At 42.8% G+C, this 13299-nt stretch overlaps 1 protein-coding gene across 1 annotated transcript; it reads right to left on the bottom strand.

Annotated features, from left to right (window-relative positions):
* Positions 1 to 2936: 2936 nt before the first annotated feature.
* On the bottom strand, positions 2937 to 10440 carry LOC134441727 (putative mediator of RNA polymerase II transcription subunit 26). Its single transcript, XM_063192118.1, has 6 exons — positions 10426 to 10440; positions 9293 to 9985; positions 8135 to 8923; positions 6589 to 6660; positions 4827 to 5001; positions 2937 to 2953 (listed from the first exon to the last, which is right to left on the bottom strand). Exons 1-6 carry the CDS (start codon positions 10438 to 10440, stop codon positions 2937 to 2939), a joined length of 1761 nt encoding a protein of 586 aa, XP_063048188.1.
* Between the last annotated feature and the right edge of the window lie 2859 nt (positions 10441 to 13299).

Raw genomic sequence — 13299 nt, forward strand, 5'->3', positions numbered from 1 at the left:
TAACGGTTACGGTAAATGATACATTAGAAGAGGCACACAATAAAACTTCATCGAAAACTGCAGAACTGCAACTTAAAATGCACTTACTTGCATTCCTTGGGCCTGTTTTGTATGGGAAAATGTGCTAATGCTTTCCCTGTGTGTGGTTTACTTCAAAAGTTATCCCCCATCGTGTCATTTTTATGATTTTCCACATTCCAGGCTAGGATATTAAAGGGTTGAAAATTAAGAGGGTCATTATTTTGGCTTAAAGGAGAATTTCGGCCAGTTTGGATGCATATCCCATCTTGGGTGGACCAAGGGGAAAGGATGCAAGGGAAAACCGCAAGAATTTTTTATGCGTGCTGCGCAAAGTTGTTCAATTGCGGCGTTTTCGGTTAAAGCCTGGCCCGTCAGGCAGACTTTTGACCTGTTTTAAAGCCCTTAGCTTGTATCAAAACACTTTTGAATGCTTTGGCCGTGGTGTGTGTGTCATTACAAGTAAATCTGGTTGCTAGCTGGCACAGGAACGATACAATCTGAGTTTTGAAAAGTGGCGCACCTACCTCTCTCAGCTTCCGCCGTACACCTACGTCCGCAAAATGGTTCGCCGAAGTGATACTTCATAGTAATCCATTTCATTTTTGTCCACCAAAGACGAGCCAAAGGAACCTAATTCACACATTTCCATGTCCTGTGTTGTTGTTTTCTCGCAGATTGATTTCTCACTAGTGAAGCGCAGTTTTGTGACGTCACGTTGGTTGGCTGGTTGTGTGGCTGGCTGAGTCATGTGACAACGTGACGTCACAAAACTGCGCTTTTCAAAACTCTGATTGTATCGTTCCTGTGCCAGCTAATGGTACTGTAAACCACCAGATTTACTTGTAATGACACACACACCACGGCCAAAGCGTTCAAAAGTGTTTTAATACAAGCTAAGGGCTTTAACACAGGTCAAAAGTCTGCCCGACGGGCCAGGCTTTAACCGAAAACACCGCAATTGAACAACTTTGCGCAGCACGCATGAAAATTTCTCACGGTTTTCCCTTTCATCCTTTTCCCTTGGTCCACCCAAGATGGGATATGAATCCAAAACTGGCCGAAATTCTCCTTTAATATCCAACACAATAATCAATTACATGCTGTAAATTTTAGATTAGATTAGATTAGATTAGATTATTCTTTATTATCATGCACCCATGAAAATTGCCTTTGGTCTCACAGGGTAAAAAACCTATAGACACAAATAGACAAAACACACATACCTTGAAATTCAGAGTGAAGAGGATGGGTAGAATCATCTAAAATGTCCATAGTTTTCCTGTCAACTGCAGTCCTGTATACCGGTAGACTGTCCAGTGGTTTTTGGGGTCTTCCTATGATCTTTCCTGCCATTTTCACCACTCTGGACAGCATGTTCTTGTTCAGCAGGGTGAGGTGGCCTGCCATACCAAACAGAAATGTTGTAGGTAAGGACACTCTCTAGGCTTACATATGTCCTCTCCAAAATGTTGCAGCTTACTCCAAAGCCTCTCAGTTTCCTGATTAAAAACAACCGTTGATTGGCCTTTTTGCATATTGCAACATCATCTGTGAAGTTAAGCTTGCAGTCAACACATGTGCCTAGATACTTAAAACAGCTAACAGTTTGAACATTTTGATCAGAAATTAAAAGTGGTGAAGGGACACCAGTATAATTAAGAATTAGCTCCTTGGTTTTATTAAGTAAAAGTGAACTATAGCCATATATGAAGAGTTCAGATGCAAAACCCCCTAAGTGCCTTTTCAGAAAATAATCTTAATTAATTTTTATTTAATACAAAACTATCAACATTTCATATTTTCCATTTTATTTATGTAATATAACTATTTACAGTATATGTATTATCAAATACATGAAAGTAAACCAAACCAACAACAGTGTTCTCTAAAAATATAGAAGTGCAGGTCTTCAGAAATGGAGTTAGGGGGGTTTGCATTTGAACTCTTCATATATATATATACCACTGCTCTAGCTTAAAAACATGATCCACATATTCAGATATGCTGTCGTTCTGTTCAAAACTGCTGTAAAAACAATAAATAAAATCCGAGCATAAGCCTTGCCGTTTTGCAGGTGATACATGAAGAGTAATTGGTGAAAAAGTAGCTCACCAAAACACAATAAATCTTGACAGAATGAAATGTCAAAACAAGCACAACAAGGATCACAAGTGTCACGTTTGCACGTTTATTTAAGGATTGGGGGAAAAGGGAGTGAATGCGGGTGCTTCCTACCTCAGTGGCGTTTCGCTGAGATGGTGGGGCTGGTTCCGAGTCACCAGAGTTGGGTACGGAGTAGGCTATAGAAGTAAGACGGAAGGCAGGTCAAGATTACCGGGGCAGGAGATCAGAGAAGTAGTCGAGCAGGGCCAGGTTCACAGGCAAGAGTCAGAGACGCTTCAAGATATGCAGGTAACTGGTATTGGTTTGCAAATGGTCTGATGGTACTGAAAAACAGGGCTTGATATACAGAGGGTGATAAGCAGAGAATGTGGTGTAGCTGGCAGGTTAATGAGAGTACAGGTGTGGTGAATGAGACAGAGCAGAGGCTGAAGTAAGAAAACAATTTAGGCCATTTTATTGCCAAATTAAGTTTAGATATACAGTATATGCTACGCTAACATGAGATATTTAATTAGGAATTAACTGACTTTAATTCTGAATAAAGCTTAATTCTGCTTTGAAAACGTCACGGAATTATTAATTCGGAATTAAAAACATCATGTAGGCCTAAACGTAGTGATTGTCAATTGTCAAAAACTTTAATTTCATTCCTCAGGTCAATATATGGGAAAATGTGTCAATTTGTCTCTGTATATACTGTAGTTTACTTCAAAGGTTTTGACCCATAATTTGTCAGGTTCCAGTCAGATGCATTAAAGGGTTAAAAGTGCATTTTTCGGCTCAGCCCTTTCCTAGATCTGCAGCTTTTCTAATGGGGGCAGCTTTTTTACATTAAAAAAGTTCTTAACATGGGGCTACTCCAAATATTTTCCCAAAAGGTATCACTGCTTGCTAGTTGTCTGCTGATGTTACATAACCTTTTGGATGTTATTGGGAATAAATCCAGATGTTTTTTTTTTTTATGTAAACAAACACCTGCCCACATTACAATGACTAGGATCTCTGAAAAGGCTGAAGAAAAAAAAATCTCAGGTACTGACAAGTCCAGTTTAGTGTGAGCATTACAACTGCATGTAAACATTGTAAATTGGCTGAAGTTATCCTTTAAAAATACAAAATAGACAAGGTGGGGTGGGGGAGGGCAGGTGCACTTGGACCCCCCTTTCCATTTAGACTAATTGAATATCATTCAACAACTGTATAAAGTTGTTTTCATTTAAGGTATGCATTTGGCATTTCTTACTGTATAAGAAGAGCCACCACCTTGTCTCACTATTTTGCAAGCCCATATGCCTTTTACAGTAACAACTGCTTTTAGGTTTCTTTCTTGCTATTGAATGTGACGCCTGTCCCATGTTTATTTTTAGGATGCAAATGAGGATGAGGTTTGCACGCAATGCAATTGAAGAGAAGATCTCACTACCAGGAAGCACTGGATGTTGTGGATGCGGGTGTTGGTATGTGAGTAGGCCTTAGTGGTATAATAGTTTCATTTCTGCCAAATAATGCCAATAATTAATCAAATTGTTATTTTTAAATATGTGGACGCTGCAGTGGTAGCATACAGTATATAGTAAGGTCGCCAAATTCCGCCCACTTCACTGATCCCTTCACTGAAAACGTGATAATATGTATATGTATGTAATATGCGAAGAGTTCAGATGCAAAACCCCTTAACTCCATTTCTGAAGACCTGCACTTCTATATTTTTAGAGAACCCCGTTGTTGGTCTGGTTTACTGTACATTCATGTACTTGATAATACATATAAATAGTTATATTATATAAATAAAATTTAGAAATATGCAATTTTGATAGCTTTGTATTAATTAAAAATGAATTAAGATTATTTTCTGAAAAGGCACTTAGAGGGTTTTGCATCTGAACTCTTCATGTATATTTTTGGATAGCGGCAACTGTGTAGATGAGGTAATGAGCAATATTAGCTAACATTGGTAGCCCTTTCTATCGTAATTTGGCGATAACGTCCCAGGGCTGGACTGGGGTAGAAACAGGGCCTGGGCACTTTTTGCTTAAAGGGGCCCCTCATAATTAGCAGCGCAGAACTGAATCGCTGGTGGGCCCCGCACCCTCAAGGGCCCCTATTTTCAGAAATGTTTTTTTAAAAAAAATAGGGGCCCACGAGGGTGCAGGGCCCACCGGGAAATGCCAGCTATGCCAGATGGCCAGTCCAGCCCTGGGTCCAGGTACAGTAGCGGCTAGCTGGTCCCATAGGATTCAATGACAGTTTCTAGCCTGGAACTGGAAGTAGCATCATGTCTGGAATGAGTGGGCCCAGGCCAATGAAACTGCACAATATGTGCAGGCACATTTGATCTACCTTATATGATGGGGAAAGAGTGTGAAAATGACTGAGTATTAAGTGCATGCATGCACAATTTTAGTCCATTTTTAAAAATAAATATTAAGTTCGGGCAACGGCTTTGTTCCAAATTTCGATTTGAGTTCGACACCCCTGGACTAAGAGAACAACTGGACGTACAGGAGAAAGGTAAAACCCAATCATTTCACCCCAAGGAAGTGTAAAATGAGCGTATTTCCAGAGGCACAGAGACGGCGTGTGTGTGTGTGTGTGTGTGTGTGTGTGTGTGTGTGTGTGTGTGTGTGTGTGTGTGTGTGTGTGTGTGTGTGTGTGTGTGTGTGTGTGTGTGTGTTTCTGACCTCCTCCCCTCTTGAACTCCACGTTGCGTGTCTCGCTGCCCACGCGCGCCCCGTAGAACAGACGCTGGCCCGTCACCACTTCCTGCCCGCTGATGGCGCTGTCTGATTGGGTGCCACAGACTCCCAGGATGCCGTGCGGGGGAGGCAGGAAGACGGCCTGCTCACACGCGGCCTGCTGTCATAACAGAGATGATACAATTATCTTGCATTAGGCTACTTAACCCGTTAAGACACAGCATTATACATTTGCTGTTAGAAGAATGACAATGACCAAGACATAGTGCATTACTTAAGGCCCCGTGTTATGTTATAGTAGTGTAGTACTATGGTAGTTAACCTTTCAATAACTATTACAGGGTGACACTGGAGGTACGGTGTGCATTATGGGGCTAACAGTACAATGCCTTACATTAGGTCTACCTCATAGTTACATTACCTTACAATGGACCTATGATAAATGAAGCAGTCAAGCTATGTGTCTGCCTTCTGTCATACTAAAGAAATGTAATTAATGACATTTAACAGTTGTCTTTATCAAAAGTAACTTACTAATGAGGACAAAAATAAACTTAAAGAAAACAGAATGAAACGCAGTGTTAGTGTCACAATCGTCACTATTTGTAGTGTCTTCCATTGTCATTGTACTTTCCCTTATCACTGCTCTTATCATCAGCTGTAATCTTTGACCAGAACATTCATTTGTTTGTCATTTCACAAGATATTCAAAAGTGCTATTCTGTTATTTTATATTTCACAAGCCTTATTTAATTGCAGGAAATGATTCTGGGAGTTGCTATACCCTTATCAAGAATAAAACCATTGTCAACATGTCTTGTCTTACAGTTTTTCTCATTCTCAATTGGTTTTGTACATTTCTCACAACAGAATAATGATTCTCAAAAGTCTTTGTTCAATTGTGACTTCCTGGTGTTACCTGTGCACATGGTCAAATCAGTTTCTCATTGTTTTCGGCATATAGCAAATGCTCTCGTCCACCATGCCATGGCTGTGTACAATTCTCAGTGATTTCGTACATTATCAATTACTTTTGTCATATCACTCAAAAAGCTTTGTCACTGAATGCATGAAACTATCTCAATCTTATCTGATCAATGTAATATAAAACTGAATTTACAACATTTCCCATCCAATCTAAACAACATTTCGCTTCAGAAAAGATCTTCAAGAGTACTATTCAATTGACAACATGAGAAATTGATTTGACTAGCTTGTCCATACAATATGACACAATGACTAACCATTCTGCTGGCGCTGATACGTTCATTGACACAAAAACTTGGTTTTTGAAAGACAAATAAGGGTTTTGAGCAAGAGACTCGGTTTTGCAGGTTATCCACCGTGTTTTGCCATTCTGTTTTGAGAATGAATATTATATTTTGCAAATTGCGAGAGAGATTCGAGTAATGTACAAAAACAATTGAGAAATACTGTAATAAACATAACGGACAAAAAAATGCTTTAATCTCCAACAATAGGTAAGTGGTGCAACAAACTCAGGACATACAGACAGATTCATTTCATATATTGAACTTCTTTCATTAATTTATTCCTTAATTCATTCATTCATCCACATTCATCTGTTTCTTTATCCATGTTTGTGATCATGAATGTGTACCCCTCTCTCTCTCTCTCTCTCTCTCTCTCTCTCTCTCTCTCTCTCTCTCTCTCTCTCTCTCTCTCTCTCTCTCTCTCTCTCTCTCTCTCTCTCTCTCTCTCACCCTCTCTCAGGTGTGTTACATACTTGTATCTGTTGGTTCTGCCGTGCCTCTTTGTCCCTGGGAGGCCTGCTCTTCGTAGGCTGCTGATGCTGCTGCTGTGCATGATGAGGAGAAGGTGGTACAGTATATAGAATAGAACAGAACAGAACAGAACAGAACAGAACAGAATAGAATAGAATAGAACAGAACAGAACAGAACAGAATAGAACAGAACAGAATAGAATAGAATAGAATACAATAGAATAGAATAAAATAGAATAGAATAGAATAGAATAGAATAGAATAGAATAGAATAGAACAGAACAGAACAGAACAGAATAGAATAGAATAGAATAGAATAGAATAGAACAGAACAGAACAGAACAGAAAATAACAGAATAGAATAGAATAGAATAGAATAGAATAGAATAGAACAGAACAGAAAAGAATAGAATAGAATAGAATGTATTGTCACGCAAGCATGACATTTGTCTTTGATCTCACCATATCATAACACATGTTATGGAACATTCATTCCATTGTTCAAAACATAGAAAGGCTTAGGGGCCATTGACAGTAAATAGAATGGACGCCAAATCAACGCTATTTGCCATTCAACGCTTTGAAGCCAGATTTGGGAACATTCCAACTTACATTCCACCTTAGCAACGCCAAACGCAGGTGCTGATTGGACAACAACAAGACTTCTAACGGTCAATCAAACCATGTTCTGATGCTCATTGGTCAATTTAACTTTTAATATCTCTCTAAAATAAAACATCACCACAAAAAATCACCACCCTGGTAAGTTGGAGAGCAAGGGGACCTACTAGTTGAGCGAAAAATGATCCCCCTGGAGTGGCATTTAAGGGACATACAGGGTTTTATGTCTCTCATAGGAATGAATGGGATTTGGCCATTTTTTGGTCTTTTTGGGTCCAACCTTGGCTCCAACTTGGCTTCAACAATGAAATAGAATTTTGGCCTCCATTCTATTTACTCTCAATGTTAAGGGCAGATTATAGTTCAGCAACNGCGCCTGTTGCTTATGGTCGCTAACCACTGTTGATGTTATAGATCTGCGCACGAGGTGTCATGTCGTTAGCTACATTTGGCTACATAGCTACAAGGCTACAGTACAGTAGTCAGACTGCAGGCATTGTGCTGCGAGTGCTAAACTGATGTAGTGTTTGTTTGCTACTTACTAATGCAGTCATTGTAGCTTCATTTATTTACACAGACTAGAAAGAAAGTGTTCGTATTCCACAGAATATTGACAGTTTGGCTCTCGTAAACTACCGGAGAACTGTGCCGCCACGAGAAGAAGGAAGTATCGAGACGACCAATCACAGCGCCTTTTCTCTGCGACCTTCGCAACCGTCTGTCGCGTAGTCAGGATTTTTTTGAGGCACGCGACGACGGTTGCAGAGCCTCTGCGCGGGGGGTGTGGTCGCGCACAGACGGTTGCACAGGCTCTGCAACCGTCAGCGACAATAAGTACAAATTGGCCTTTACATACACACATTATTGCATTCACCCCCTCCCTCTAGCCACCCTTCCCAGCAAACACATCATATACAAGTCAGGTACCAGATCCAGTCCCTGCTGATGCTGCTGATGAGGCTTCTGTTTCCATGGATGCTGACGAGGGGGATGCTGCTCTCGCGCCGATGGCTGCTGATGCCGCTGCTGTTCCTGGGCCAGTTGTTGATGGTCAGGCTGCTGAGTGGCTCGTGGTGTTTCTTCTTGTTGTTGTTCTGTCTGTGGTTGATGATCAGACGGTTGTCTTTGTAGTTTCCACAACTGAGGAGAAGAACCTTGTCGTTCTGCTAGTTGTTGGTAGTGAGGATGCCTGTGTTTTGGTGGTTTTGGTGGCCTCTGATGGTGCTGCTTTGGTGGTGTCTGTTGTTGATTAGGATTCTTCTGTTGCCCTGGTAGTTGTGTCCGTTGCTGTGGTAACTGAGGCTGTGCAGGCTGCTGCTGAAGCTGTTGGTGCTGGTGGTGGTGGTGGTACTGATGCTGCTGCTGCTGCTGCTGTTGTTGCCCTTGGCGACCCAGAAGGTGAGGATGCTGCTGCTGTGGAGGATGCAGGAGATGCTGCAGCTGTTGCTGCTGCTGATGGAGATGAAACTGGAGCTGCTGCTGGTGACGCACCTGCAGGAGAGTGTGGCGCTCCTGCCTCAGCTGCAGCTCTCGCTCCTGGACATGGGGACGGAGATCTGGCTGTTGCTGTAACATACTGTGCTGCTGTTGCTGTTGTTGTTGTTGTTGTTGTTGTTGTTGTTGTTGTTGTTGTTGTTGTTGTTGTTGTTGTTGTTGTTGTTGTTGTTGTTGTTGTTGTTGTTGTTGTTGTTGTTGCAGCAAATACCCCTGTTGCAGCTGGGGTGGATATTGGGCTTGCTGATGTTTTTGCAACAGGTGATGATTGTCCTGCTGCGGCTGGTGGTGGTGGTGCTGTTGTTGTTGTTGTTGTTGTTGTTGTTGTTGTTGTTGTTGTTGTTGTTGTTGTTGTTGTTGTTGTTGTTGTTGCCCCTGCTGCTGCAGATGATGATATACTTGCTGCTGCCAGTATTGCAGTGCCTGTTGCTGACATTCCACAACTCTCCCGTCAGTCCGGGCAGTCAGTGTTGGCGCATCTCTCTGCGCTTCTCTCCCGTCTGTCTGGGCTGTCAGTGTCGGCACATCACTCTGCGCTTCTCTCCATCCCCTGGATGCACTCGTCCATCCCTTTCTAATCACCAGCTCTACATTCCCGTCATCATCCTTATTGTTGTGGTTAGGATCATTATCATCCTCATCATCATCATACTCCTCCTCCACCACCACATCTGCATCCTCTTCCTCGACATCAATCCCCTCCTCTTCCTCCCTGGCCCAGCAAGCCCCGACAGGAAGTCCCGACAGGAAGTTGTCATCCTCTGGCAGTGGCGGTGCGCTGGGGCATGCGTCACTGTCGAAGGCCTTGTAGAGGGTGGTGGTGGAGCGAGCTGCGTGGTTTTGATCTAGGAGTCTTCTCTTGGCATGTGGACTATCGGAGCAGCCTGCAGCTGCGGCATCATCATCATCATCATCAGTGTCCTGGGGCAGGAGATCTTCAGCAAGGAGCTGAGGAGGGGATGATGGGATACTTGGAGAAGAGCAGCCCTGAAGAGGGTGCGTTTGGCTGGGGAGCACAGAGGGTGCATTTGGCTGGGCTAGAGCGGGAGGCTGAGTCATCTCCGTGGAGTGTTCACTGTCCTTGGCTAAGGGGGCTGCTGAGTGAATCTCTATGGAGGGCTTGTTGGCCTTGGCTATGGGGGCTGAGTACATCTCGCTGGATGCCTGATTTGGCAGGGCGACGACGAGGGCCAACTCTGAGTCTGACAGGGTGCCAGCGGGGGGCTGGAGATGGTCTTCAACGCTCCTCTCCGTGACTATGTCCTCCGCCACCTCATTGTGCCCCTTTTTCCCATTTTTTCAGATTCATCATGTGTGTATTTTGAATGTTAATGAATGTCCATTACAAAACTGTCTTTAGCCAAGTTGACAACGATGCAAGAGGCACACAAGACTGGAGGACAGGGAAAACAATGTGAGTTTGGGGAATGGATTTGCACACAGTAGGCCTATGCTTTTGGTTCCCTTTACAACAGAGGGGGACAAAGCAGCTTATAGAAAATAAAAGTTCTGCCAGGTGTCCAGCCTACCGGTGCTCCTGATTTGCAGTTTAAAGCTACTTGACTCATTACTCATGAGGTGTGCTGATTGGGATCAACAGATTCAGTGAAACTGCTGCAAGGAACATATGGCAAAAAATTCTAAAGGTTATATGTAGTGTATATCTACCTTTGCCTTCCAGTAATACTTTTTGAAGGCACCTAAAACTCTGCCCTTAGGCAAACCTTCTCGTCAGACATCTTCAGTGGCTGGCATCAGTGCTAAGGTCACTGGCAGCGGTACGCCTTTTTTTAATATAATGAAGGCCGAGGTAACGTCTGCAAATCAGCTCCTCCTGTCCCTTACTGCAGCCTTCAGTTTTTATAAATAAAAAATATTATTCAGAATCATTCTTTCATTTGCAATTGGGGTGTTGAATGGGTGGAAAGCCCCTCACAAAGCCCCTCTGCACTGCTTGACAACACATTGTCTACTCCATCGAGCATGGCAAGAGGCAAGAAGCCAGAAGCCAGAAACCAGTGGCCAGGAAAGGACAGGAGGAACTAGATTGGCTGGCTGCCATTGTGTGTGAGAGAGAACCTATTATCATCATGCAACAATCATCAGAATGCAAACATTCTGTGTGTGTGTGTGTGTGTGTGTGTGTGTGTGTGTGTGTGTGTGTGTGTGTGTGTGTGTGTGTGTGTGTGTGTGTGTGTGTGTGTGTGTGTGTGTGTGTCATACACGCTAGCCGTGAGTACCTTAGATTCTGGTCTTCATTTCATGCCAAGTTACAACTAGGCCTGTGCAGTCGCCTTCGACTGCTTAAGGTATATCCCAGAAACGCGACGCTTAGAGTCCCCCATCATTCCTACCACTCCCGTCCACCTTTCCATAAACGTATATGATAAATACAAAACATAAAAGAATGTAATATCTTTACATAGATCAATGACATGCATAGGCTTAAAACCAAACGGCTATTGTGAAAATGAAGCAAAAGATGGGGCAAATGGTAACACTGTTTTAATGGTTCACTATTACAGTGGATCAACCACATTAGGTACAGTGTAATAACCAGGGTAACAATATTTAATACCATGTAATACCAGAGTAACACCATGTACCAATTTGTACATCATGTATTTGTGTGTAAGTGGTATTACATGGCATTGCATATTGTTACACTGGTTATTACACTGTACTGTGGTAGATTCACTGAAATGGTGAACCATTAAAATAAGGTGTTACCGGGCAAATCAATCCACCCAGTCAGAAGTTATGGGCCAAATGAAAATTCCGCCATTTTGAGAGTGTTGACCTCCACACTCGAATCAGTTCATGAACCTACCCTAGAGCATTGACACACCAAATCTGGGACAAATCCATCCAACTGGTCAGAAGTTATGGGCCAAACAAATATTCAGCCATCTTGAATTCAGCCATCTTGAAAGTGTTGACCTTCAAACTCGAATCAGTGCATGAACCTACCCTAGAGCATTCACACACCAAATCTGGGACAAATCCATCCACCCGGTCAGAAGTTATGGGCCAAACAAAAATTCGGCCATCTTGAATTCGGCCATCTTGAAAGTGTTGACCTCCAAACTCGAATCAGTTCATGAACCTGCCCTAGAGCATTCACCCAAAAAATCTGGGACAGCTCCAAACATCTGTTTCAAAGTTATCGCGTTAACACGAAAGGCCTTACGCGGCGGCGGCGGACGCGGCGGCGGCGGACGCGGCGGCGGCGGACGCGGCGGCGGAGGACGCGGCGGCGGAGGACGCGGCGGCGGATGCGGCAGCGGCGCACGCAAAACCATTACATCCCCGACGCTCCGCGTTTCGGGGATATAATTAGCATTTACTTTAAAAGGTGTGGCACTGGTGCCCCATCCTCCTCCATGACTGAGGACATGGCAAGGTACCGTCTCACACCCAGTTGGGCTGCCTCCTTTCAAGAGTGAGGTACAAATGCATTTTTTGAATTGTTGAGATAAAATTGCTGTGATAAAATGACAATGGGAGTTCCCTGGTATGTCTCTCTAAACTGATAACTGCAAACTGCATGTAAACTGCATGCACCCACCCACCCACACTCACACACACACACACACACACACACACACACACACACACACACACACACACACACACACACACACACACACACACACACACACACACACACACAGACACACACACAAATGTGGGTATGTGCGTATGTCTTTCATTCTACCAGCACCAGCATTCTACCTTTATTTTTTTAAAGGTGTGGGTGTGGTAGCATACAGTATATATAGCCTACATCTGACATGCAGTTCAGTAGAATACCTACAAGAGCTGGAAAGAGTCAACAGGACAAAAGAGTCTCATCACCATGGCGTAAGTCAATCTTCATACATAAGTACATGATATTTATGGAAGGACGTGTAATACTGAACGCAGGACAATTGCCAGTGTTTGAAAATGATTCAGTTGTGGTTCAGATTTTTGTTAGTTTTTTGGAAGGTCAACTCACGTTAAAACTAATAGTTAGTTAAATGTCACCACCTACAAACTGAAAGACTCAAATGCATAATTTCCGGGGATGACTTATTATGAGTAAACCAGATATTTTACTGTGTGGAGATTTGTTTTGGAAGTTTGAAGATGAACTTGGGATTTAAAAAGCCATCCTAAAATCAAATTCAGCTTTGGAGGTCCAGTTCCCAGGTCCATTTGTAGGTATCCTGGAGGTTTACTGAGTTCTCGTTTCACCTGTATCTGACATTATGGGCATTCCAGCCAACCGATCAGTGAACAGGGGAGAGATGAGGGAGGCGGTGAACGATGACAGGCAAATTACACATCATGGTCAAACATTAGCTATTGGAAAATGGCAGAACATTTAAAACTTCAAAAAATGTCACCCTCTCCCATCTGGAATTGGTGTTCATTTCAGTAGCTCCACCCTCTGTCTGAACTGGGTAAAACCAGCTTAATTTGTAGGTGTTCAATATCAATAACTGTTTTACCAGTCAAAGCGCCATCTTGAACTACGTTACCTGATCAGAAAATATTTTATAATACTGTAATGATTCTGATTGATACGCTTGACAAACATATTACTTTTTGGC

This window comes from Engraulis encrasicolus, chromosome 24 (assembly GCF_034702125.1).
Source record: "Engraulis encrasicolus isolate BLACKSEA-1 chromosome 24, IST_EnEncr_1.0, whole genome shotgun sequence".
In the NCBI taxonomy this organism is placed as follows: domain Eukaryota; kingdom Metazoa; phylum Chordata; class Actinopteri; order Clupeiformes; family Engraulidae; genus Engraulis; species Engraulis encrasicolus.